Source organism: Poecilia formosa, unplaced genomic scaffold (genome assembly GCF_000485575.1).
Source record: "Poecilia formosa unplaced genomic scaffold, Poecilia_formosa-5.1.2 Scaffold65, whole genome shotgun sequence".
In the NCBI taxonomy this organism is placed as follows: domain Eukaryota; kingdom Metazoa; phylum Chordata; class Actinopteri; order Cyprinodontiformes; family Poeciliidae; genus Poecilia; species Poecilia formosa.
This window is the reverse complement of record NW_006800004.1, coordinates 2489571-2516943: the sequence shown is the minus strand read 5'-3', so window position 1 is coordinate 2516943 and position 27373 is coordinate 2489571. Positions and strand designations below refer to the sequence as shown.

The window sequence follows — 27373 nt, the reverse complement described above, 5'->3', positions numbered from 1 at the left end:
GCTCTGACACATAAAAATGTAGTAAAATAATTTGTGGACGTAACATGACAAGTTGAGGGACTCATTCTTTTGGCAATGTAATTTTAAACGACATATATTTTTTTAAATCAACATAATCTTAGTTCTACTGTAAATTTGGAGCATCTTTTGCTGTAAACAATTAGTTGTTTTTTTTTCATTATTAAAAGTCTCCCTGATGCTTATGTGCTGTTTTTCCATCCAACAGCAGCAAACAGATAACTGAATGCTAAAGTAGATTTCAATTTGTTTTTAATCCACTAAATGGTTTTTGTCTTGTTGTTTCCTTTGCTGCAGAATTTCAGCAAAACAAACCCTGTGCCACAGAGGACGGAGTTCTGCCGCAGTCCTGTGTACTTTGTCTCCCTCTAGCGGATCAACACAGCAGTTAACTTTGGACCAGCTCTGGTAGAAAATGTTTAGATTTAATTTTATGAAAACGTGATTTAGCTTTACAATATATTTCCTAGTTTGGTTTATTTATATAATTGGGTTTATAAGATATGTTTTTATTTGTATAACTTTAGCTCTTTTAGTAGCTACTTCTCCTTTTTAACCATACCAGTGGTTTTTATTTCAACTTTTTTTCAGTTATTTTCCCACCAATCAGTTTTTGAAGCCCTTACAAATCTTTTAAAAATTATGCCTCCACTTGTAGCTTTTGGTTAGGACATTTAGATTAATTCTAACTATGAACCCTTTTCTCTTCACCTTTAGCCTTTTCAACACTAGCTTTTAAAATCTTGTTGGGGTTTTCTCTACCAATTCTTAACCTATTTTCTATCCTTTGTACTAATGTACCTTTTTCTTTTTTAGAGCCAACTTTTAAATGGCTCCATGCCATGTAAAGCAGAGCTTCCTACTGGTTCACGAAGGTTTACTGGGCCTCTAAAATGAGCAATTTTCATACCTTCAAGTCAAATGTCAGAGGAAAACAAGCTCTGCAGCTTACAATAAAACTACTTAGAGAAAGATATTTAAGAATCCAACTTACAGCACTTTGCTAACATTCTATGAAGAGGTTTTTTTTCTTAACATTTTTCAAGTGATGGCCATATTTTACTGCATTTACAGCTGTACGTCTCAACCAGCTTCGCAAAATAGCACAAACTCAGACTGAATGGAGAGAACCTGTGAACATCGTTTTCCTAGTCCTGCTGCCACAAGTGAAAACATTTTTTTACCCAAAGCAACTTGCCCCTGAGAGAAGGTTATTTGCCTCTAGACCTAGTAACTGCTGATGCCACCATTTATCTTTTTTTTTTTTTTTTTTTACATTTAATGTCCCGAGTTTAAGTCATGACCTGATGGTCGGCCATTCAGTTTGAAAGCCTACTTTACGTTGTCAGAAAGGTTCTACTTTATATATCTCTTAACCCAACATGTCTGACAGTTATCACAGTCAAACTAAAATGAATTAAAAAAAAACAGACACTATTATGATGTCATTGTAGTTAGTTTGAGTATTTTTTTTCCTAATATGGCAATTAGCTTGAAGCAACATGAAGGTGACAAAAATGCTAAAACAGCCGCGGGGTTGGGGATGCTTCGTCAGAATTCCTGGTGGTTCTTTAGTACATGTATTTTTTCATCTCTACTATTATTTGGTAAATAAATGACAAACATTCAACATTTCAAACAGGAGATTTTTATTACATTTGTTTTTGTATTCCAGGGTATTTAAGTGACAGTATTATGTATTTTCCAGACATATAGTGTCATTTTATAGCAGAAGTAACTATGTTACCTTCAGTTGTTATAAAAATGATATATCTCAAACATACCTTAAAAAATTGACTTTGCTATTTGACACCTTGAATTTGGGCCTCTGTCTCTTTAAGAAGCTCCTGCTCTTTCTAGGCACTCAAAAAATAAGCACTTTTCCCTTGTAAAGTAAATTCTGCTTTGTGAGGCAGAAGTTCGGCCTGAGGACTGCAGCTCTGAGGTGGAACCTCTTGGAAAAAGCCGGTGAGGGGAAAAAAAACAACAAAAAAACAAAAATCGTTTCTGCCAAAAGAATGTTTGCCACGGGAGATTCAAGGACTCCCCAAACACTCATGAAAGAATCAAAGCAACACTCCAAGTGAGTTTTTAATGACTGAATAACATTACACCATGATTCAAAGTTGATTTTACATAATGCTGCCCCTTTAAAAATGTTCTCATTTCCGGTTAATTCCCATTTGTTGAAACTCTACATCCTGCTAAACTTTCCTCCAGTTTTTTAAGATGTCCCCTGCTGCTTCCAGAGTGCTGTCTTCCTGTAAAACAAAGAGAACAAAAACCTCAGGTTAGAAAACCTTCCACTGCTCTGTGCAACAATGCTGACCAGTCACATTTTATATTTTTCCTTCAGATTTTTAAAGATCCAGCAATCTAGATCTAGTCCTTCTATTGATCCACAGAACTAAATTTCTAACTTTAAAATGTAATAAGATTTGTCTCCATGGTAGCAAACCAGAAAGAAATGAATGGTGGCACATTCTGCCCCATGGAAATTTTACGGTCTACCTTTATGAAGCACAGGCGAATATATTTCTCAAACTGCTCCTTGGACTCCTCTCCGACGAACGCTGTGACAGGAATAGCAGCTAATTTCTGTAAGAAACCACTTATCAGGACTTTGATTTATGACAAACAATTTCCAGCATGAGTAATCTCACCAATAACTACTCCTACCTTTTCTTTAATCATCCACTTAACAAACTTGTAGTCGTAGGCTTCATCGTCACCCATGTGGGACAGGTCCTGATCTAAAATAAATCCAATTTAGGGTTGGAAACGTTGCTTAGTGAAGTAAGAACGAGGAAAAAGTACAGAGTTGTAGTCTGTGACGAGGAAGTCTGACTTCATGTTATTGTAGGGACTGATGCTGGAGTCAGTTTGGTCAGTAACTCACTGAGAGGCGTGACGTCTACCAGCATGAAGTAGCCTCCCTCTGGGACGACTGGACTCATCCCAGCCTCCTGCAGGATGGCGGCCAGGTGGTCCCGCTTTCCCTCCAGTTCCTCAGCCAGTGAAGAGAAGTAACAGTCGGGCTGACCCATCAGCTTATAGTTCAGCAGCAAACCCTGAGCAACTGCCTCCTGAACGGCAGCACAGAAAAACTATCAGGTCCTTCTAAAGTCTTGATATTATTTCACATTTAGTCAAATTACATCCACAAACTTTCATTTCTTGTATTAGGACTTTATGTTCAACTGAGAACAAAACTGCTCTGGAGAGCAGAGAGGCAAGCAGGTCAGAGCTGGTGGTAGCCACCGCTAGCTAAAACGTTAAAGTAACGCTTAAGTACAAATCAGAAATATTAAATCCGCTAAAGCTAAAATGCTATACCAAGATGATACGAAGTGGAAGCTAATGCTAAAGAATGCTAATATCAACCATTTTGATTAGCACCATGTGTCAATGACATAACTTGGCATCACACTGCTATATGTACGGTTTAAACTTCAGGAAGTGATTCTTTGAACAGACCTTTAACTCATGGTTTCGGTTTTTAGTTGTTGATTTTTGCTAAATCTGTTGCTGATTTTGCCCAACTGACCCCAGCATGGCTTCAGTCAGGCAGCACACAGGTCGTCATCTTGAAACCTCACACGGTGTGGATCATTTTCCACCCTCATGTTGTTTTTCTCATGTAATGACAGGGCAGTGCCTCCCATGGTGGCTGCAGCCTCAGGCTCCTGGCTACATGTGTTATGTTGTTCGCTTTGTCTTTTTTTTTTTCTTGAGATGGGTGATACTGAAACAAATTTGGTTGTATTTCTGTACAATGACAATAAAGGCCGATTCTGACGTTGGAAGATGTACACGCTATACTGTAGTTCTACAGTGATGCATTCTGGGAACAGAATAAACATAATTTGTTGCACCCACAAAAATTCTCTCAAAATAATTCATATATGTTACATTTTGCATATTAATTTAACTAACACCTCTGATTGATTTTTTTATGTAATTGTATTTTTCTATGTACCTCATATGCTTGCCTCTTGTGTACTTGCCACTTGCTCAATAAAAATTAAAGAGAGAACTTCAGGAGAGGAAATTGAACTGCACTAACAGTCTTCATCCACTTCCAAATAGGAGCATGAATATAAATGTCTAACTACTTGAATAATTTTTGACAATTTTAACAGCTGATAACAGCTTTTTCTTCCACTTTGAGACTTTGCACCACAGTGTCACGGTCAATCACAGAAACTTCAACATAGTTGTCAAACTTTATTCAACGGAAAGTTTACATAACAGCCGAATAAATTAGTACTTTAGAATGTATCCAGAAAAAATTATTTGTTGGAAGCTAAGTCTGCTAAATGTTTTCAAAGTTAGTGAAAGACTAAGAAATTGGCTTCCCTATTGGCAGAAATGTGCCCAGCATTCTCCCATCAGCTCTGAATCATGTTTATTGACCCTAATTCAACCTCATCTCCTTCTGTAAAACATACAGACACATATTTTTACAATAAATATCTGCTTAAACATCCATCCACTTAACAAACTTGCATGCTTAAATATAAAACGTTAATACATCCAGAGCAAACTGGAACCAAAGTGAAAGTCTTTGCATTCACAAACTTAGTCGACGAAAACAAAGATTTGCTTTTGGAAAACAAAGCTTCCTTTTTCTTCCACTTTGAGACTTTGCACCACAGTGTCACGGTCAATCACAGAAAGTCCTCATAAAAAACATTTGTTGTTGTAACCGACAAAATATGAAACAATTCAAGAGCCATGAGTTTTTGTAATTGGCTGTGTGTGACGTACCTGTAGAGGTGTAGGGCAGGTGTACAGAGTGTTCTGCATGACGGTCTGCAGGTGTTTTATCAAGTGCTCAGGTCCTATAGACCAACCCAGCTGGAACAAACAAGTAAACACAGGTAAACAGTGGACAAGATGAAGGAAACCAAACTCTTGATGGAGCGTTTCCTCACCTTCCAACCGGTAACACTAAAGGTCTTCCCTGCACTGCCGATGGTTATCGTTCTGTCCCACATTCCAGGCAGAGTGGCTGCAGAGAGACAATCCTGTTCCAGATTATTTACTTTTATTACAAAGCATACACCCGATTACTTTTTGTCTTTCTTAACTTCTGTCAGTAAATGAACCAAAGTGGAAACGCACCGATCTTGACGTGCTGATGTCCCTTATAGACGAGCCATTCGTAAACCTCGTCGCTGAAGCACAGCGTGTCGTGTTTAATGCAGAGGTCTGCGATCATCTGCAGCTCGCCTCTGGTAAAAACCTGTGGCAGAAGAAGTACAGTTGGCGCAACAAGTACCACCAGTGCAGTAAGTGGTGGGGCCCATGCGTGTATTCACCTTCCCTATAGGATTGTTGGGGGTATTGATGATGATTGCTTTTGTCTTGGAGCTGAACTTTGCAGAGAGCTCGTCTGGGTCGAGATACCAGTCGGCACTAGAGACTGTCTTCTTTCCAGGTTTCTGCAATATGGGACAGAAAAATTAACATTATGAATCCAAACAACAACCCCAAAGAATAATATGGATCAGTTATGCATTTATCAATGAATATTTACAAACTTTGCAGAAAAAAGGCTGTCTGCTGAAAAATTGTGGTAACTTTGCCACAAGAGAAGAACATTGAAAAACACAACAACATACTGCTGCTGACTTTATATAGAAAAGGGCTCATGATAAATCTGAATTTCAACTTTGTTTTCAAAGTACCCTTTTAGTATAGATCTTACACAATGTTTTATAGAGGAGACATCATGACTGTCACAAAACATAGAACTGGTTCCCTCCTCCAGTGATGCTGTGGACCCCGTTTCTCTTCCAAAGCTCTTTGAAACATGTGAAGTGCGCAACGTGTCATGAGAATGTCCAAACACCCAGAGATTAGTAGAAAAATTCTTAAAAACATGATCAAAATCAACATAGATATGTTTATCTGACCCAAAATCTACTTGGGTTATTATCAGTCCCCAAAGCTACATTTTAAATTCCTGTTTGGTGGGACAGAGAAGAGACCAAGTCTAATTTCTAATTTTCAACAGTTTCTGGCATCGACTTCCAGATGAACTTACAGGCCGTAATGGGATCAACACAGGCTTGGCTCCGGCCATTCTGACCATCGGTACGTAGCAATCAAAGAAAGGTTCCACTATGATCACCTGTGGAAAGATTAGATGATGAATAAATCTACTATATTGTCACACATACATGGTTATAAATGTACATATGGAAGCTCACCTCATCTCCTTCATCCACCAGGCCCTGTATGGTGCTAAATAAGGAACCATAACCCCCGACTGTGACCAGGATTTCTTTAAGAGGGTCAACCTGGCGACTGTAAACCTTCCCATACACCTGAGAAAGGGCCTTCACTAAGGATGGGTGACCCTGTTGAATCAGTGGAGGGGAGAATATAAGACAGTTAATATTGATAACACAAAGAGTAAGGAGTTCTATCATAAAATATGTCCTGCCTGCAAAATCAGTGTACCTGCAGCTTTCAACAAATCAAATTTAAGGCTTGTTAATGCCACCTGGAATGAAATTTAAGACTGAAAAAACTAAATATGGAGAATAAATATGGGGGATCTTGCTGCATTACAATAAGGCATAGAAAATTCTGTAAAATTTCTGGGGTCTGTTTGTGGATCTTGGCAGCAGCTTTGTGCTTCTCACACTGCATATGGCGCTAGACAGCCTTAACCCCTGTAGTGCCTAGCTTAAAAGTTTTTTTTGTCTTAACCTCGTATGTGTTGGCAGCTCAAGTGAGCCTGAGGCGAAAACAAATCTCATCTAGCCTACTGGAGATAAACTTGTACCGATTATACTGTAGATCCAAACAATGCTAGCAGAGGTATATTAGCAGCAAGTTAGCAGTAGCATCAACCGCCTCGAGTCACAAAACGGAATCAAGATGCTTGCGGGTACCTCAGACTTTTCCCTGACAGAAAAGTCCCCAGAGGAAAAAAAAAAAAAACATGAAACATACAGGCATAAGAACAAATAACTAAGATATTTTAAGATGTTAATTTTCTACACACAGTTTAATACTTTTTAAGGATGCGCGGACACGTCTTTGCGCCTCCGCTGTTTTTATTTTTTAGATTTGAGCTTCTCTGTGACCACCACCAGGATTTCAGTAGTTCTGTAAACCTACAAAGCCTCTGGTGTACTGGTTCATGCGGTCCACTGACGCGGCCTTTGCCAAAGCATCCTTGACGTAAGAAGGCGGGGGGATGTCTGGAAAGCCCTGGCCGAGGTTGACGATGGATGGGTCGGCTGCTAGGGAGGTGAACGCCACCCTGTGGACAAGGGGTGAACTGTTATCGTTCAGAACAGAGCTAATATGCGTTTAAGACTCTGATTTAAGAGTAAAACACTGTGAAATACTGATACTTTGAATCGAATTTCCATTCATTTACTCTGTTTTTTGTTTTAATGAAATTTGCATAACCATACTTATCTGTTTGACATCCAAAAGATGGCATGTATTGTTTAGTGATACCAGTAACTAAAAATCACCAAATCCAGTTAAAAACCAACAACATGAATATATCTGAAGCTGTGGAACTGTTGACTTTCAGTGACAGACTGCTTCAGAGCTGGAGAGCAACAGAAAAGGCACCACCTCTACTAAAAGGTCACAAACTGGAAGAAGGGGAGAGGAGTTCGCATAAATAATCAGGCATCAGCCAACAGGCCTTTAGAAAACAAGAAATAGGAAGATTTTAAACTGAAATCAAAACCAAATGGGTCAAGGTATACCATAATAAGCTCTAGATAAGCGTTTTTCAATATGAACACAGTAAATAGTGCATGTAAAGTTTCTTAAATGCTTTTAATTCTCCTTCACTTACCAAACATTTTTGTCCAGTCCCTCAATTCTCTTGGCATGAGTGTGTCTTGACGCCATTACAGACTGTAAAAGAGAAACAAAATGCATCTCACTGCTCAAAGTGCTAACTACATTAATGTTTGACGCATTCTGCATAGAGACTCTTAGCCAGGCCACAGAGTGCACTCAGAGAGCAGCTCAAAGTGAGTTAGTCATCAACTACAGGAGTCGGCTACAGCTACAGCTTTGAGGAGAGTTTATTCCACACCGCTAATAGTGCACTGATTGTGTGAAGCTGTGTGAAGTGTGTCCTACCTGTGAAGTACAAAACCTCCGGCAGTTTGTGGGAAACGAACGACATGTGAACCTGAAGGCATTCAGGATCCGCCGTGTATAGCTCATCCTGGAGGAACAGGGAACAAAATCTCAACACAAAGCTGGAAAAATGAGGACATCTTTTGGATACTCAACTAAAATGTCAGGCTCTGATTAGACATTTCAATTTTGTTTTTTTTATTTTACATATTCAGTAACTCAAAGTATTATTTATAAAACATAACTCAGTAAATGCCGTCTCCAATAAGTCAAGAAAATATGGGACAAGAAGAACATTAAAACAAGATATACTTCGATAACTACAAGGTTTCCCCCAGAAAACTTGATAAGCCTGGTGGTTGGGTGCTAGGCCAGTCATTAATCCAGCAGTCCGTTGTGTTTTTGAGTTAAAAAATGTTTAAAGTTGATAGGAAATTTGAAAATATTACTTGACAATTATGTTACTGAAAGATTGGAATATTAACGCCTAAACACCAACTATAAAGTCTTTGAAAAAAAATGGAAATATTTTAAAAAGACAAACAAATAAGCAATGTTTATCCTGGTGGGGGCACAAGCAAAGCCTGGTGGGCCGCCAGGCTTACAATACACTGGAGGAAACCCTGATCTAAGTTCTATTTTACGGGTCACTATGTCAGAAATGGGTACATGTGAACCTGAACGCCTTCAGGTTCACATGTCGTTCGTTTCCCACAAATTGCCGGAGGTTTTGTACGTTTCTTCTTTGTTTTGTGCAGATTGTAACAAATATTTTTGTTTTCAACAACTCTGAAAAGAATAGGCGTCATGTTATATGATGTGGAAATTTTAAGGGATTTAGCCTTTATCTAATTTATTTTAATTATAATAACCTGCCACTTTACCAAGAATGTGTAGCTCTTATTTATGTATGGAATGAAACAGAAATTAAATAACAAAAAAAGTAGCCTGAAGGGGACTTATCAAATTTCTGAAAACATAGACAGCTAAATAAGGTGTAAAGTGTAAAGTTAATTTAATTATACACTTCATAAATAATTCATGAAAATGTGGTATTTGTGGAGCACCATAAAAATTACATATAGATTAAATGAATCATTCATTTGTGGATAAATAATTATGTTTTTTTGTTGTTGTTTTTTTACAAATAAAATATGTAACTGTTGCAGTTTAAACATGAATGTTTCTGTCCTTTGGCTGTTGTAAAATTTTAAACACTAGGTGGCGCCGATGTGCGTTTTAACATTCAAGGGGGGTTCATGAAAAAGGGACAAAGTGTCAAGTCAAGTGCACTGAAATAAACCATCAGGCTCACAGATAAAAACCTCTGTGTAGGTTTTCACCAACATGTTTGCAGCACAGCGGCGTTTTCCGCCACTAGCTTGCATGCGCCACAGACAGCTGTTGCTGGAAAGCCAGCCAGGAAGCTAGCTAGCACTGGCTAATGGTAGTTAATGTTATGGCTGCAGGACCTTACCTATGTTCGCTATGCAACTCTGTGATAAATGCCTCTAACAACAATAAGCCCATAAGATACGTGTTCCACACTCTGACAGCGCTTTAGCTAGCAGAGCAGCAGCAACAACTTACTTACTGTAGCTGTGCTGTTCAAACAGCTCCAGTGTTCCAGCAGGACACTTCTCTTCTCACACGCTGGGGAAAAAAATGCTGCGTTTGTAAACATCGGAAGTGGTGCTTCGAGGGGCGAAGTAAGCGTATAGTGGAATGGGCTCACGAAAAAAAAATTATTTAATGATAAGATTGTGAAGCAAATAGAAAGACAGTCGTTTTGACCGTTAATGCCACCGCAAAATATTATAGGTCGCGTTTTTTCCTCGTCTTTTCAATTCTAAATGCAATATTGTACCCATTTCTTACATAGTGACCCGTAAAATAGAACCGAGCATAAAATGAATCATACAAGTTAGTAACTGTAAGAGCGGTGAATCCTTTTTGAAAAGAAGTATTTATTTGACGTTTTAAAGGAGTCTAGGAGTGATTCTTGAATCATCCATGAAGGCAACACTGCCCCGAACACTGACGCTCACTTCGTGTATTTTCGGAAAGACTCGGCGATGAACGCTTTAATTTACCAAAATGAATTTGTGTTGAGACTTAATTTAGTAATATAAGTTATAAGTTATACTCTTGTTCTGTAATTAATAACAGCCCTGTTGTTCAATGCGTATTTAAAAATTCAGACAAGGTCAAACAACGCGACAGTCCACTGAACGTTTAATGGTGTTTCAAATTGACGTCGGGATATGTTTAATCCTTCTGGTACAGTCTCTTATTTTTCCGTTGTTTTACCTTTATATGAACATGCAAGCTCTTGCTACTTTCTATTGTAAACCTGATATCCCCCACTGTGGAATAATAAGGGTCGGTTTATTCAATTAAATTTAATTGAAGTATACATCATTTATCCCATAGGGAAATTAAATTGTGCTGTAACTCATATAATTTTCTTCATTATTGTAGTAGATGCTGATTCCACAACATACTTATAGAATATATACACCATCTTGCCGCAATAAACCTTGAAGCAGGTGAGCTATATTTACTAATATGTTGATATCCTCCAAAGGCAACTCTGGTTGGAATGCATTATATTCAAATGTGTCAAAGTAAAGGGAGCTCAATTAATGTGCATGCCACACTTCTCAGTTGTTTTGTCTGTTAATAAAAAAAGTTACAGAAACACCTACTTATGGCCCCTGATTTAAATGCGTATTTCTATTGTACGCATTTATATTATTATTATTATTATTATTATTATTATTATTATTATTATTATTATTATTATTATTATTAAGATAGATCGTATCCCCGCCTATCTGAGCGGTACGTGCATCATAAACTGTAACAGGAGCTCGGTTTCTTTTGAAGTCCACGCCCCTGCAGCTGACGGTCCATGCCCGCGCGCTCTGTCGGGACCGGGATCCAGGAAGGCTCATTGGTCAGCGGGAACAGAAGGAGCCCGAACCGTGTGAGGAACACATCGCGCTGAAGCTTGTCCCCAGAGAAAAGGTAAGCGTTTCAACCGCCGAACGACTATCATTTTTCCATCTCAGAAAGTCGCCCTAAGCTCCTGTAGTGTTTGTTGTCAGTGGAGTACGTAGTTGAACGGCGTTACCGTTAGTTTTCTCCTCAGACATGTAGTGTAGGGGGAGCGGGGTGAAAGCAGCGCAGAGAAAAGTGGCCGCCTGTCAGCCGCAGCAGGGGTCTCTCCTATATTTATCCTCAATGCTTTAAGGACTACTACGAGTTCCCAACTCCCGAACTTTTCAGTGATTTCACTCTGAATCACCGCTTCTTTCCAACTTACTCAGCACTTTTCTGTGATGCCATTTTTTTGTAATGATGTATCCCACTTAGAAAAGAAGAAGAGGAAAAAAAAAAACTGCTCCTGCATTGCGGCTTGTTTTTTTCCACCTCTCTAGCGAGACAGTACTTTTGTAACGCTGGAAGTCTGGGTGTGTTCCTAACCATGTCTGTTTTTGGATATCTGGATATCTGGGATTCAGAGAAGTTTCCTGTCAGGAAGGGACCCGGATATGGCCTGGTCAGCTCAATTCAATGGCTGACTCATCCAGCAGGACAGTGTTTTTCCTCTACTGCCTACCTGAAACAAGCTGCACGGTCTGCTTATTACACGTCTGCACAGACATTCTCACTATTTACTGTTCTCATTATTTCAGCCATGCTCCCCTTCACACATATATACACCTTGTTATTAATCTGACATAAACAGAACATGCCTTTGTCATGTTTCAGTAAGCATACTGAGTAGGTCTGACTTAGTAACAGTAATAAATCAGAGCAATGATGTCCTCTAGACTGACATGAAAATAACTGCAGAGTTCTGATTGGTGGTGCAGCTTCCCAACTGACCAATGACAGAGTCAGGGAAGTCAGAATGAATAATTTTCTGTATTTTAACAACAAAGTTGAATCTGAAGTATATGACTGCATGTTTAATGACATTAAATGTACAGGTAAGTTATTTAGCTTTTCACGTATAAAGCACCAAATCATAACAGAAAGTTAGAGCTCAGGGCACTTTTAAAAATAAAAATGGGCCAGTTTAAATTCATGTGATCAATTAGTTGAGTCACACCAGTTCTCTTCACATTAAGCTAAACAAAGTGAAGATTGAAATTTAAGCAAATTAAATTGTAATTCCAATTAATCTTATTCAGCCCGCATAATAAAAAAGTTTTAGGGCTTTATTCACAACTACTATATGAATCTGTTATAAAATAGGATTAAAATTTCATCATTATAGGAACTTCTGGTGTAACAGGAGCAAAGTGACAGGCAATCAAAGCAAGTAGGTTCACACAAAGATGGAATATAAAATTAATAAAATCAGAATAAAGAATGAAAATGCACCATTTGAACACTATATTAGGATATATTAGGACTGATCTGAAACTTAGAGTTTATTTGTTTAGTCTTTGAAAATGTTGCCCTTCCGTTTCATATTTTTCCCCCATGACTCATACTAAACCTTAAAAAGTTCCAGTTCCAAAGCCACAAAAATATTCTGTAATAGTGTTATGAGGATAAAACGTTCCTCTACTGGGATGCCAGACAAAGTTCTGTTTTAAACATAGTTTTGTCCAGTTGGATGGAACTAAAGCCGCTTCTCCAAGTGTCACTAACTGGTTGGGTTCTGCTCCAGTTTGGAATGTCTCCATTACGGTCTGTTCCTCACTGATGTGGCCGTAACTGTGGGTTAGAACGTGGGAATGTGGGCGGGCCTTGAGCGCTCATCTGTGGTCATTGCTCCGGTGATGTTTTTTTGCAGCGACTCTAAGCAATGGCAAACCTCAAACCTGTGGTTTTCATGAACTCAAATGAACCCAGATATTTCATTTTCTCTTCTAAAAATTCATTGCTGGCCCGTACATAATGGAAACAATTCAGATTAGCTGATTAGTACACATACAAATACACTGTGGCACTTTAGCTTTAGTGTTTTAACCTTATCCAACCTTTTGGATTTAGATGATGCATTCAAAAGATTTACACCAATATCCACCCATGAACTTCATTGAACAGAAAATTCCAAATAGGCTGAGCAATAAATCAACAACATATATCGCAATAGACAATTGATCAATATGAAAATACATTCTATACATTAATTTCACTGAACTTTCATACAAAGCCACACAGCATTCTGAGGGATGTAGGCAGAGGAAAGACTTTAGCTGCTCAACCTCTGATAGCCAGCTAAGCAAGGCTGGTGTCATCAACTAACTCACTTTTACACTGGTTACCTAGCAACAACCTGTTGAGTAATTTGAGCAGCTGCTGCTTCAGGTTTTGCTACTGCGCCTCTTAAAAATAAGCAATGGCAGGGAGTGAAACCTATGGAGAGGACATATCACTAGTAGTTCAGATATTTAAAACAAAAACCCAATCAATAATTATTAATATTGACTGATATGAATTGCTTATATTGTGATACGTTTTTCAGCCATATTGTCCAGCCCCAACTCCAAACAAAGAATAAAATGCACATTATGACAAAGGTAGTTCTTATCTCCAGGGACTGTTTGGCATGAGGTAAGGTACAACCTGGACATGTCACCAATGCATCACAGAGCATACAGGAAAAATAACCATGCTCACACAATTACTTGTAAGAGCATTTTATAGAGACCACTTAACGTTTTAATGTTTTTGAGCCGTGTGAGGAAGCCAGGGTAGCAGGAAAGAACCATGCATACAGAGTGAAAACATGGCAATTCTATGCAGAAAGTCAAAACCTTCTTTCTGCAGGGCAACAGTGCTACCAACTGCACCAGCAGCCAGGGAGATCATGTCACACATTTTTGCTGAATGAAAATGTCACGCATGATGACATCATACCAGACAGTTATCGCACTGTGAGACAGTGGGACTCAGAGTCACAGTAGACCAGGTCTGGTAGCCTGCAGCCAAAAGTTTGTTCTTATTCCTGTTTACTGAGGATTAATCATACATTTTTATGAATGTCTTTCTATCTCATGGCCTGGCATTCCAAAAAAAACAACAACAAAAAAACACCACCACCACAGCTTCTGGCTTTCTGGTTGCCATTTTAGAAGATGAGTTTGCTACAGAAGTTAGAGGTGCATGAAGAATTGACACCAAACTAAACAAACAAAAAAAAAGCTTAAGCTTATCTAAACTTAAACAATGAAAAAAGTAGCGTTACCTTTTCAGTGTAGAAATGTGTCCAGAATCTCTCCTTTAAAATGTTATCAAAATGTCTTAGCAGACATAAGAGTTTCCAGCATATTGAAAGGTTTTGTAAATTGATCAATTCTGGTTTTCATATGCAGATTTGTGGAAATCCCTGAGCAAGATGTGTGATATTCTGAAAAATAAAGTCAGCTTTTTATGCAGTAGCTTAATCTCACACTGCAAAATGTTTCTTTGAAAATCCAACCTGAAATTTTTCATTTATTTTTGTGGTATATCTATGTGTTAAGAAATTACTGTTTGTTGATGTAGTTCTGTGTATTTTGTGGTCGCCTTATTCAAGAGAGGATTTCTAATGTTGCCTCATTAAACTAGTGTGACGACAAACTATCACTAATGTCTTGTGCTTGTTGCAAGCAATGACGTCTTCTTTTCCCCCAGTCAATGGATTGTGTTGTGTGTGATGCTAGTAGCTATGCCCTAACAGTACAGTACCATTGTCCTTTGGACTTACAACAAAAGTGCTGAATTTAGTAGAAGTTTTTAAATAAGTGTGGTAATGACCCAAAGCATGCACACATCATAAGGTTCTGGACTTTATAGAGTAAGACTGAGAGTTTATAAATATTTGTTGGTTAATTGGTTGGCCCGTTGGCTTGTTTACAGTGCATCCAGAAAGTGGGTAAGATCAGTTACAGATAAATATGTGCTTTTTGAGGCAGGTACACACCACATAGGTAATTTCCCCTGACGTAAAATAACCACAGCTCAAAATCTGAATGATATCTGGAGAAGTGGATACTTACACCAAATGATGATCCCAGGACAAATCTATATGTCAACATTTGTGATTGTCAGACAGAAAACACATTTTTTTTACTGGCATCTCTTTTTTTTTATTTATTTTTTTTATTTATTCATGTCATTCAATACAGAGAGAAAAAAATAAAAAAAAATAAAGAAAACATCCTAACAGTTTTTAGTATACAAAAAAAGAAAATACACCTCCATCCATACATACCTACATATCCATCTATATACATTTCACAAATATATACACTGACAAACATACTACATATGTATTTAAAACAAAAAAATGAAATGAAAGGTAGCAGAAAGAAGAAAAAATCTTATAGTATCTGCCCCTTTTTCCTCAACTCTGAATCAAAACAAAGAAAAAAAAATTGATTTGAACAAACCAGCTGAGATGTAGATATTTTATAGGGTGCTATGAAGACATGGAGACCTCAAGTAAGAAAGAAAAGCATTTTTTTGTTACTTGTTAGATCACAAAGTATTCATAAGATCCAGAGTAAATGTGTACTGGCTTTGAACATATTTCAACAATGTGTATCTTGATTGATGATCAAATTGCTTCGAATCACTATGTAGAAAATTGTCCAAGCTTGATACTGGGAGGATGTTTGTATGAACCTGAATAATGTGATGAAACTTGGAATGTAATTCTGGTGAGATAGCATCCTTGGCAAGCCAAAAACTCCTCATGGATATCCACAGCAGGAGCTGTTAGACTTTCATGACCCATTACTGCGAGCCATCAGTGGACATCTGAGCACAAACATCTTCATAATAGCTTTTCTAAACCCCTGCTGTCATTGTGATGCTGGGATGGAAGAATCAATACTGGCTTTCTTAGAGAAATGCTAATTGATGTCTGAAGAGCAAGATCTCCTAGGTAGCCCTTATGCTTTTAGAAAGCTACTCAGCAATTACAGCAAAAATGTATAAATAATAACAGCTGTACCAGTCAAATAATGATTATTTATATGACTTTTAAACTCTCAGACATGCACATACATCATGTATTTTTCAGGCCTTTGCAGATTAAAAAAACTCTGCTTCTGAGATCTAACCCACTGGCAGGAGGTAACAGGATACATACATCCGCAGCGCTTTCCCTGAAGGTGACCAGAGACTCAGCGCATCAGATGTGCACGTCTTGCTCACACTCTCAACAAAGTCGAATTTTAACAGCCTCTAAAGAGATAAATAGCTCTGAGGCCACAGTTTGTGTACTCAAGCAAAGTGCTGAGGTCTGGTTTCTGTCCATTTTCTCCATTATTGTGTTACAGGTGCAAAGATTCTTTGCAAATAAGTGGGCTTCATAAGATATGGTGATAACTCATTACATCTTTCACTTGATCTCTAGGAAGGATATTTACTTTTTCTATTGATGGCAACGAGTTTGAAATGATTACATTAGCAATGTTCATGTGTATGAAGTCAATAGGTTTAACAAAAATGTAAATGTCATTAGTAGGCATTGGTCGGTATGACAATTTTATGGCATTTGTACTATTACTGTAAAAAAACAACAACAGAGTTTTATGGTGCATTATTGCACTTCTGCATTCTAACTACATTTGCTTGGGTAAAAGCCAATTATCAGATTAGAAATGTACCCCAGAAATGGGTTTTAGGAAAGAGGTAGTAATTTGTGTGGATGCATGGCTTATGTCCAAGAGAGGGGGAAGTGTACAAGTGTCTTTCAGCCACCCCTCTGGCAGAGTACAGCTGCACACACTGAGCTCCATACTGCCAGCAAAAAGTTGAGCCACTCCTGCACACTTTCCGGCATGTGATTAAGATATGTGAACCATAGCAAGAGTAATATGAAAATCATACCTTTTTAAAACCTTTGTATCTGTTTATGTTGCCAACTGCCCCTCGTCATTGGCTTACCAGCCAGTCACACCTGCAGCCCATTTACCCACACCATACTCGAACACAAAGGACTACCTGCACCACCATCGATATATCTACAACCTCTCCACTCTAAAGAACACTGAGGACGATTTAGTACACGACAGCACCAGGACCTGACAGTGCTTCTCCATTCTGCCTGAAAGCCTGAGCTGTCCAAATAGCTCGCATCTTCACTTAGATCTTCACCCGTCTCTGGAACTGTGTGTGGCTCTTTATTGCTTTAAATGTGCCACAAATCATCCCGGTTCTCAAGAAACGCCTCATAACAGGAATGAATGAATACCAACCTGTCATACTGACCTTTGTGATCATGATATGCTTTGAGAGATTGGTATTCAAGCATCCAAAGGACACCACAACCTTGTGCTGGACTCCTTTCTTTTCATGTATGGGGCAAATAGGTCACCAGATGATTTAATCAAAGTAGGACTTCACTTCATCCTGTACCACCTCAACCACCCAGGGTCCTGTTTGTGGACTTCAGTTAGATCTTCAAACCACCAACCCTGACATCCTCCACCAGAGGATATTCTTTTCCAACTTTTTTTCTCCCCTTTACACAAATGACTGCACCTCAGAGTTTTCAGCTATTAAACTCCTGATATTTGCAGATGACACTACTGTCATTGGTTTGATCAATAATAGACCAATTGCAATTGGTTTGTCAGTTGTCATTGACAGACCAATCAGTAGACACCAACACTGTCTACTGATCACTTCCTTTTTCATGGAACCACCCTATCTTGGGACCTCAGATGATTTTCACACATAGACAGTGTTCAGAACAAGGCCCAACAGAGACTGTACTTCCGCAACTCCAGATGTGCAACCTTTCACAGGAGCTGCTGGTTATCATCTACATGGCCATTTTTAGTTCATCCCGCACACATCCATCAACATGTTGTTTGGCTCAGCCACAGAACAGAACAAGACCAGACTGCAACAAGCAATCAGGTCTGCAAAGGAGGTCAACAAGGCTGACCTTCCCTTTACCCAAGACTTGTACAGGAGTAGGGTCAGGAAAAGGGCAGCTAACATCTCTGTAGACCCCACACATCCTTGATACAAACGGTTTAGACGTTTACCTTTGTCAGTGTTAGAGAGCCCTATTTGCACGCTAGTTTCTTCCCCCTGGCTGTCTGTGATATAACACGGCGAACACCTTACACAACTACTCTGAGTTACTAAGTTACTATGGTGAACTAAGCATAGTTCACCATCACGACCTTCTTTCCTTTTCTCTTTTCCATTTTAAAAAAATGGGTGTATATACACAAGTACGTGCTGATCTACTGTATTTTCTCTAAAGTTTATGTGCTGTGATTGCTTGAAACTGAAGTCAAATTCTTTGTGTGCCCACATAGTCGAGGCCAAAAAGCTAATTCTATTGAAGGGAAGCATTTGTTCCTTTTTTGTCCTTGAGGTAGAGTGAAAGCTAATTCTTCATTCCAACACCAGTAGCTGTGAAATTACAAAATAAATAAATACATAAAATAGGTTTGAATTTTTGTAATTCAGATATTAGGTCTGCGTGGCTCAAGTTGTGGCATAGTGCTACTTTGGTATCTTGTTCTATAAAAAAACACTATTACTGTGTTAATACAATGAAAAGCATAATCTGTGTTTGTAGATATATTTCTACAGTTAATATGAACTATTTCATGAAGAATCTCATGTGAAATCTAGTAAAACCACAAGCTGAACCCTGGGAGATGCAGACTATCTCCCTGAGGAGTATCATTAGGATTTCTCAAAGTCTTTCCACAGCATTTCTCTTGGATTACGTTTGGGACCTTGCTGGGATAGTGGATTTGTAAACATGAACATTCTTTTGTGATCTCGCCAAATGTTACATGCCTTCCTCTTAAAGGGATTTTTGGTGGGTCGCCACTGTTAGGGGAGTTAGCAAAAGTCTTGGATTTCCTTTATTTCTTTATAGCACTGCTTGTAACTTTCTACATCCTGATGAGCATGACTAGCTGCTATTTCAAGGTCAACCATAATTCCCATTTTTCTTTTGTCGTATTGCATTTCTGCTAACATAAGTAGTGAGGCCCACAGTTTGATACATTGCTGTTGTTTTCAGAGGACAGGCATATAAGCTACAACAGTGAGAGAGACCTCCTGAAAACTCTCAAAGGGGGCTACTGATATTGATTTCAGAGGACAAAAGAATTCTCAGAATTCATTTTGTTTTTCAGTAACCCTAATGCTCTTCCATATATCTCTAAGTGCATAAAGATTAATGTTACTAGTGTTCCTAGGTGTGTCAAGATAACACATTTTGCTGGATGATAAATGTTCTAGAAGTTACTGAGATAAACGATAATATTGTTTTGAGACCATTTTGAAGTAATATATTGGTGATTGCATAGTGATGAACACATTCTCGAATCCTAATGTGCATTTAACACTGGGACTGGAAGACAATTTAAATATCAAAAATAAATAAAAAATATAACAGAAGCAACAAATAAAACAAATTATGAGTCTCAGTAATATTGGACTTTCATACCATCTTCAAATAAACAGTTCATATATTCAAAAAGTTCATTTTTTTCCTGAATGAACCCTGAAGAACATTGCAAGCTTTGTAGCAATTAAATGATGCCAGTCTCAATCAACAACTTCTTTTAAAATTTAAATTGATCGACTTTTCCTTTGTTGTTTCCTTTCAGCAGGCATCATGATTCCTGTGATGGAATTCCGGCAGTTCTCTGAACAGCAGCCAGCGTTCAGGGTCCTGAAGCCGTGGTGGGACGTGTTCACAGAGTACCTGTCTGTCATCATGCTGATGATTGGTGTGTTTGGATGCACTCTGCAGGTCAGTTGACACGTATTCATGTTGCCTCAATCTAAAGGTAGAACAGTTTCTGGGGTTTTTTTTCTCTTCCATTCCAGCTAGAATGAATGAGTTCCCAGGTAAAACTATCAGCTATTAGAACATAACTTCTCTGCCCTCTCCACTGGCACCAGTTCAAAAACACTGCTTGTGTTCTGCTCCAGTCGGGCCTGTGTTCTGCTAGGGAAGCATTGAGCCCATCAGGGGTTTAGCTGTGGAAACATTTCTCCACCCTGCCTCTTTTAGTAAACAGAAGATTCCAAACCCCCATGGCCTGCCCCTTGACTTCTCACTCTGTTTGGGATGAGGGACATTTCTTGGCTGCTATTAGTCACTGTAGTGGAAATCCTGGAAATAGTACCAAAATATTTGATGTAAATCTCCTAACAGGATATTTGTCTGATGGTGAGCAGCCATTGTCTTCCCTCTCCTGCCCCAAATGTTTGGATTCATTCGGAGGTTTTCCAAATTGAGTGGGCAATTATTTGTACGGCCAAGTTTACTTTGTGGGTCGGAGCTGTATCAACATGCAGCTTTGTTTAATTACTTGTTATTACTATGCTTGTCAGTTAACTAACTCATTCAAACTTTGAAGTAGAAACAAAGATTTTTTAAAAATGGTGCATTTGACACCTTATCAGATTTTGTCTGACTTGACATTTCATGGCAGTATTTCATGTTTTGTTTTTGTATCTACTCCATTACTTTTTCTATTATGCTGCACAGACATCCCTGACTATCTGCATTTTAGAAAGCGAAGCAGAGTGCCCCCAAGGCCCGCCTCTCCTTTTAAAAGCCTGCTACCAGTAATTTAAAGTGCCTATTTCCTGCTATTAGCATTGCAGTCCAACATCTGTTTTTTATTACTTGAATTTGAAGTAAACACCACAGGCTTTTGTTCTGTTTACTGATGCTAGCTACCATTCAGTACAGCACTAGAAACCACGTTAAAGTCATAATCTACCCAACACCGGTAAGTAGGTGTCAATGTATGTTCAATACTTTGCAAAAATGCTTATACACTTTGACCTTTTCCACATTTTGTCACTTTTCATTCATTTAATTCTAAAGGTTAAGTTACATTTTACTGTATCAATCCAGAGGGAGTTATGTGGTAGTCTGTGGCACACATGCATATGTAACCATGCAATAACATGCTAAACTAAAATGCATTAAAACATAAAGAAATGCTGCAAAATGAATAAAAGCGACAACAAAGACAATAGAGGGAAACGAGTGACAACATAGGAACATGTGTTTAGTATTAATCAGTGCTATTCACCTTTAACACATAACCCACTAATAGGGCTTCTGGTAGCATGACATATCAAATTTTATATAAATTATAAAATGCCAAACAAAACAGAGTAACACGACAAAAGACAAACTTCTTATTTTGTCCTTTCCTGACAGTAAATTAGACTAAACCTTTCTTGTTTTTAGAGCATCTAGGATTAAAAATAAAATTTATTTGATATATATAGTAAGTATAAATAAATATCTAAAGAGGATTTATTTAGATAAGTTTTGCTTCCTTTAATTTTTAAGTTGACATACATGTCCTTAGTATTTGATCTGTTCAGATCTGCCCAAATATTTTCTGCTAAACTGGGCTTTGTTACAGCGAGTGCAAAACATCGACTGTTTCTTCCATAAGTCACTTTGTAATAGTGGTGGGTAAAATATCTACTATTCCTCAATGCATTGTAATTGATTTTTTTGCAATTTAATATCATTTCAGAAAGCCATTCGAACTGATTAGATTCCCTGGCCAGTGAGTGAGCAACACTTTTGAGAGCCGTGCTCACTGTCCAGAGACATTTGAGATTTCACCGTTGAGCATACCGTCTCCTACGTTACCCACTATGTCTGCCAGCGGGATGAAGAAGGGGACTGGATACTTACAATCTTAACAAGCTAGTGGAGCACCTAGCAGCATTTCCTCTCCACCAGGCAGCCATTTCACATCTGTTAGTGCGGCGCAGAGAGTGTCTGTTCCACCAGGCATCCTCACGACTGCCCACTCTGTGAAGCACGCTGTTTCAGCTTGGTTTCACATATAAAACACCTGGATGTGAATTTATCGTCTTCTTCTTCTTGAGTTTACTGGCGGTTGGCAAACAGCTAAAATGTGGGCATTACCTGAGGAGTGTGACTCAGAATGGCAATATTGTTCAAATATGCTTAAAATTATTTAAAAAATGTTGTGATTCATCTCAGTTTCCATAAGGAGAATTATTCACATTTGCATACACTGTACTTCAACTCTTAATACAGTACTTTCATGTTTTAACTGTTGGTAGCAGAACTATTACCGTAATAACAAACATTTTTATTTTTATTTATTTATTTTTTGCATGTTTTTAAGTGCTTACATGTACCCCATTTTCTTACATCTTGTTGCAGGTAATGCAAGACAAAATCATATGCCTTCCTCACAAAATATCATCCGGCTCAGAGAACATTTGTGAAGTGAACAGGAGCTTCTTCCTGCAATTGCAGCCCAATTTCTCTAATGGGCCGGGAGAAATGAGAGGGGTGAAAAATGATCTGGATCTTCAGCAGTACAGTTTTATCAATCAGATGTGTTATGAGAAGGCTCTACATTGGTATGCCAAGTACTTTCCCTATTTGGTTCTCATGCACACACTGGTTTTCATGGTGTGTAGCAATTTCTGGTTTAAATTCCCCGGCTCAAGTTCAAAAATAGAGCATTTCATCTCAATGCTCAGCAAATGCTTTGACTCCCCATGGACCACACGGGCATTGTCTGAGGTGTCTGGAGAGAATCCAGAGGAAAAAGACCAGAAAAAGAGTGGAACATCTAGGTCTACTACTCCATTGTCTCCTGAAGAAAGCAGTCTGGAGAAGACGCAGTCCCTCAGGTCTATTCCGGAAAAGATTGTGGTGGACAAGCCGTCAGCAAGTGTCCTTGATAAAAAAGAGGGAGAGCAAGCCAAGGCTCTTTTTGAAAAAGTAAAGAAGTTTCGACTACATGTGGAAGAGGGAGATATTCTTTACCTAATGTATGTTCGTCAGACTGTGTTTAAGGTCCTGAAATTTCTTGTGATCATTGCCTACAACAGCTTTCTAGTGAATAAAGTGCATAACAAAGTTTGTTGTGAAGTCAAGGAAATTCAAGACGTTACAGGATATACAGTGTTTGAATGTAATCACACCATGGCTCATCTGTTTTCCAAGCTGTCTTACTGTTACCTGTTTTTGGTGGCTATCTATGGATTAACAAGCCTCTACACTTCCTATTGGCTGTTTTACCGCTCACTTAAAGAGTATTCCTTTGAGTATGTGCGTCATGAAACCGGCATCAGTGACATCCCAGATGTTAAAAATGACTTTGCTTTCATGTTGCACATGATTGATCAGTATGACCCGCTGTATTCCAAGAGGTTTGCTGTTTTCCTCTCAGAAGTCAGTGAGAACAAACTGAAACAGCTCAATCTGAACCACGAGTGGACCCCAGATAAATTGCGTCAGAGACTCCAGACAAACCAAAACAACAGACTTGAACTTCAGCTCTTCATGCTCCCTGGTTTACCCGATACCGTCTTTGAGTTGACGGAGCTGCAGTCGCTCAAGCTTGAGATCATCAACAATGTCACCATCCCTGCATCAGTATCTCAGCTGGAAGACCTCCAGGAGCTGTCTCTCTACCAGTGCTCTTTGAAGCTGCACACAAGTGCTACTTCTTTCCTAAAAGAGAACCTGAAAGTGCTTCGTGTTAAGTTTGACGACAATAAGGAACTTCCGAATTGGATGTACGTTCTGCGTAACCTAGAGGAGCTCTACCTGTCCGGATCACTAGGTCCTGATGCTTCAAAGAATATCGTTCTTGAGTCTCTTCGTGAGCTTAAGTGTCTGAAAACTCTCTACCTTAAGAGCAATTTGACAAAAATCCCACAGTCAATCGTGGACGTGTCAAGTCATCTGCAGAGGCTGTACTTGCACAATGATGGAACAAAGCTTGTAATGCTCAACAATCTGAAAAAGATGACGAGCCTGATTGAGTTGGAGCTTGTGCGTTGTGATCTTGAACGCATTCCACATGCAATCTTCAGCCTGACAAGCCTACAGGAACTTGACCTGAAAGAAAACAACCTTCGCTCCATTGAGGAAATTCTCAGCTTCCAGCACCTCCGAAAGCTCATTTGTCTCAAGCTGTGGCACAACGGCATCATGTACATCCCAGAGCATATCAAAAAGCTCAGCAGCCTGGAGCGTCTTTACTTCAGCCACAACAAGATTGAAATTTTACCCTCACATCTATTCTTGTGCAACAAGCTGCGCTACCTTGATCTATCCCACAATGACATCCGATTCATCCCTCCCGAAATCGGAGTACTTCAGAGTCTGCAGTACTTCTCCGTCACATGTAACAAACTAGAAAACCTTCCAGATGAACTGTTCTTTTGCAAAAAGCTCAAAACATTAAAGCTGGGCAAGAACTCACTGTCCATCCTCTCACCAAAGATTTCTTACCTCACTCTGCTGACCCACTTGGAGCTCAAAGGAAACCATTTTGAGTTCCTGCCACAAGAGCTGGGTTGCTGTTGTGCTTTGAAGCTTAGTGGCCTTATAGTGGAAGAGGCACTGTTTGAAACTCTGCCTTCAGATGTAAGGGACCAAATGAAAGCTGAGTGAGGTGCCTTACTACAGCCCCAGTGCCTGTTGTTTGCTCTATCAATTCAGAGCATTTGTTTTATATGAAACCATTCTAAACTCTAACTATTACATTGCTCGTAAGAAACTTATATCGCCGTATTAGTGTGGCAGCTACAGGGATTTTTCAGCCACCTGACATGGAAATAAGGGAAAACTAAACGTACTTCTTTTGCTGCAGTGGGAAATGTATGAATAATGTTCCTGTACATTGAACATTGATTAGTCACTAAAAGGGCTTGTGGTTTGCAGGTCAAGCAAACCCTCTAGTGTCTTATACATGTGTTATTGCAATATTTATCTTCTGTTTTGTGTCATTTACTGAATTAAGCATATTGTGTTTTGTTGTTCTACTATTGTCATGTCCACATACGGTTTTTGATGAGGAAATGTAAATCTAAAATGAAGAAATAATTTACTACAAATGGAGTAAATGGAAGCTAAAAACCCACAGTCCAACTATTTTGTAACTTTTGGAAAATAATTGTGTTCAATTGAAGTATTTTTCAGCGCTGGATAAGTATGCAAAAATAATGATGAAAAATATTTTAAGACCTTTTCTTTGTGCCATGTTCTACATGATAAATATCCAAACCATTTTATTGTTAAATTTTAAGTAAAAGATGCACATCCATCAACCTATCAGTTCGTCTATTCATTCATAAAACCATTTATCCATTCATGCACGCATCAGTCTCTTCATTAGTTTTTTCAATCCATCAGTCATCCATTCATTTCTTTATCCTTGCATAAACCCATCAGTTATCATATTCAGTCATAGACTCATTATTCTATCGATCTTTGAACTGCATATTCATCAACTCACACGTCCATCCATTCATTCATTTACCGTTCAGGCAGGTCCATCAGCCCTCCATTGACCTTCAGTTTGTCCATCTGTTGGATTGTCCATTTATCAGTCTTTCAATCCACCCATAAACCCATCTGTCTGTCCATATAATCATTTCTACATATCATCCATCTTGTTGTTCTTACGCTCATCTATCACCTACTAACCCTTGAATACATCCAACTTTCTCTCTGTCCATCAAGCCATCCATCCATGAGTCAATCTGTCCATTCATAAAAAAAATACTTTGGAAATATTGGGAATTTGGTAACACTTTATTTGAAGGGGGGTGAATAAGACTGTAATGACACTTTCATAAACATGACATAACACATGTCATGAACATGAATAAGCCTTCATGAAATATTACTGTTTAAACTTTACCTTTAATAACATAAAGTTACCTAATCTTTAAAGTGCAATCAATAATACTTTTATAACAAATTTATATCAGTAATGATTTCTTGGTTAATGTCAAGTTGTCATATCAAAGACATTTTGAATAATGTCAACTTTGTATTAAAAGTGTCAATTTACTGAATGACACTTTATGACAACAGTCATAAATATTCATGAAGGCTTATTCATGTCAGGTGTTATGTCATGTTTATGACAGTGTCATGACAGTCTTATTCACCCCCCTTCAAATAAAGTGTTACCGGGAATTTTAATTGAAGATGTACAAGAGCCCTGGTAGCCTTAATCCTTCATATGTATGCAATATACCAACCCCAGTTCCAGAATGTTTTGCTAGTAAAAACCTATATATAACTTTTGTTAAATCCATCATGTCAGCTACTAATACTGAATTTTGGACTGGTTTTCTGTCATCCATTTCTAAATGTATTTGTGTCTTCTATTGTGAATAGAAAAAAAGGAGATGATTAATAAAGCAGGTTAAAGTAAATTCCTTTGCTGTTGTCTCTGTTAAACAAGGCTCAAACAGCTTGATATTAAGCTAATCCCATTTTATGTCACTTGCTTTTCTGGAAATGGGGTTGGTCTTTTACATACCTTTCGTGTGACTTATTTCTCACTGGAGTAAAGCAAAGAAAATGGCATAAACTGGTCAGGATGTGGCTTCACTTTTCTGCAATGTAGAAATTTGTCATTTAAAGTGCATTAAACTTGGCAAATTACACTGATGTCTTATTTTGTCTTCCTTGTTTTATAAATATGCATTAGCTTCTACTTCAAAACTAAAAAAATAATACACACCTTTGCAAACTAAAATATCACAAAAGAGCAAAATTATATCAGTTCAGTTCAAAAAGTAAAACCCACTTATCCAGTTTCATTAAAGGGAAGTTTTCAGCTTTATTTCTGTTCATTTTGATGGTTATGGCTTACAGCTGATGAAAACCTCAAATGTAATTTCTTTATATATTTTTAGAAATATAAATATTGCAGTTATCCATGTTACTTGAAAATACTTGTGCAAACTTTTTGCTTCCTCTAACCATTCAAATATGCTTACGTTGTAACTGAGGTTTTCCATGATATCGCAATAACATAGCTTTGCTGGGTAAAAAATACAAAACATTTTTTTATTGGTCACTTATTGGTTTTTATTTGCAGTGTCAAACTTGTTTTCATTTTGGGTCATATTAAGTTTATGAATATCCTCAAAGGATGGGTTGTGACAGAATGCATTGATAAAATCTATCAGCAAACTGTTAAAATATTAATAAATAGCCATTTCTGCATTCATGAAATAGATATTGAACATCCTTTTGCATTGATGCAATTTGGCTCTGTACAGATAAAAAAATGTTTCTTTAAAGTTTATTTTTTTTCATGTGGCCCTCTAAGCCTTGAATTTAACACTTTTAACCATCACCAATAAAAGTAACAGAAAATATATGTGAAATACACTATACAAATGTTTTCTTTGTGACTTGAATTGCTAAAATGAGTTCATTAATTCACTG

The 27373-nt window shown here is 38.1% G+C and overlaps 2 protein-coding genes across 5 annotated transcripts; one reads left to right on the top strand and one right to left on the bottom strand.

Moving 5' to 3' along the window:
- Positions 1-2093: 2093 nt before the first annotated feature.
- On the bottom strand, positions 2094-9884 carry LOC103139861 (kynurenine--oxoglutarate transaminase 3). Of its 3 annotated transcripts, none has more exons than XM_007554709.1 (14): positions 9743-9830; positions 8149-8236; positions 7856-7917; positions 7156-7300; positions 6237-6386; positions 6071-6157; positions 5343-5465; positions 5146-5266; positions 4956-5032; positions 4789-4878; positions 2918-3104; positions 2698-2771; positions 2530-2616; positions 2094-2279 (listed from the first exon to the last, which is right to left on the bottom strand). In XM_007554709.1, exons 2-14 carry the CDS (start codon positions 8233-8235, stop codon positions 2223-2225), a joined length of 1347 nt encoding a protein of 448 aa, XP_007554771.1. In that variant the 5' UTR covers position 8236; positions 9743-9830; the 3' UTR covers positions 2094-2222. The 3 variants fall into 3 exon arrangements, with proteins under 3 accessions (XP_007554771.1, XP_007554772.1, XP_007554773.2); XM_007554710.2 differs by having other exon boundaries at positions 9739-9818; XM_007554711.2 differs by lacking the exon at positions 8149-8236 and having other exon boundaries at positions 9743-9884.
- A 1163-nt stretch (positions 9885-11047) lies between these two features.
- Positions 11048-25229, top strand: lrrc8c (leucine rich repeat containing 8 VRAC subunit C). 2 transcript variants are annotated; one of them, XM_016672758.1, is made up of 3 exons: positions 11048-11178; positions 19755-19897; positions 22322-25229. In XM_016672758.1, the coding sequence occupies exons 2-3, from the start codon at positions 19760-19762 to the stop codon at positions 24572-24574; spliced, it is 2391 nt and encodes a 796-aa protein (XP_016528244.1). In that variant the 5' UTR covers positions 11048-11178; positions 19755-19759; the 3' UTR covers positions 24575-25229. The 2 variants fall into 2 exon arrangements, with proteins under 2 accessions (XP_016528244.1, XP_007554769.1); XM_007554707.2 differs by having other exon boundaries at positions 19752-19897.
- Positions 25230-27373: the final 2144 nt, after the last annotated feature.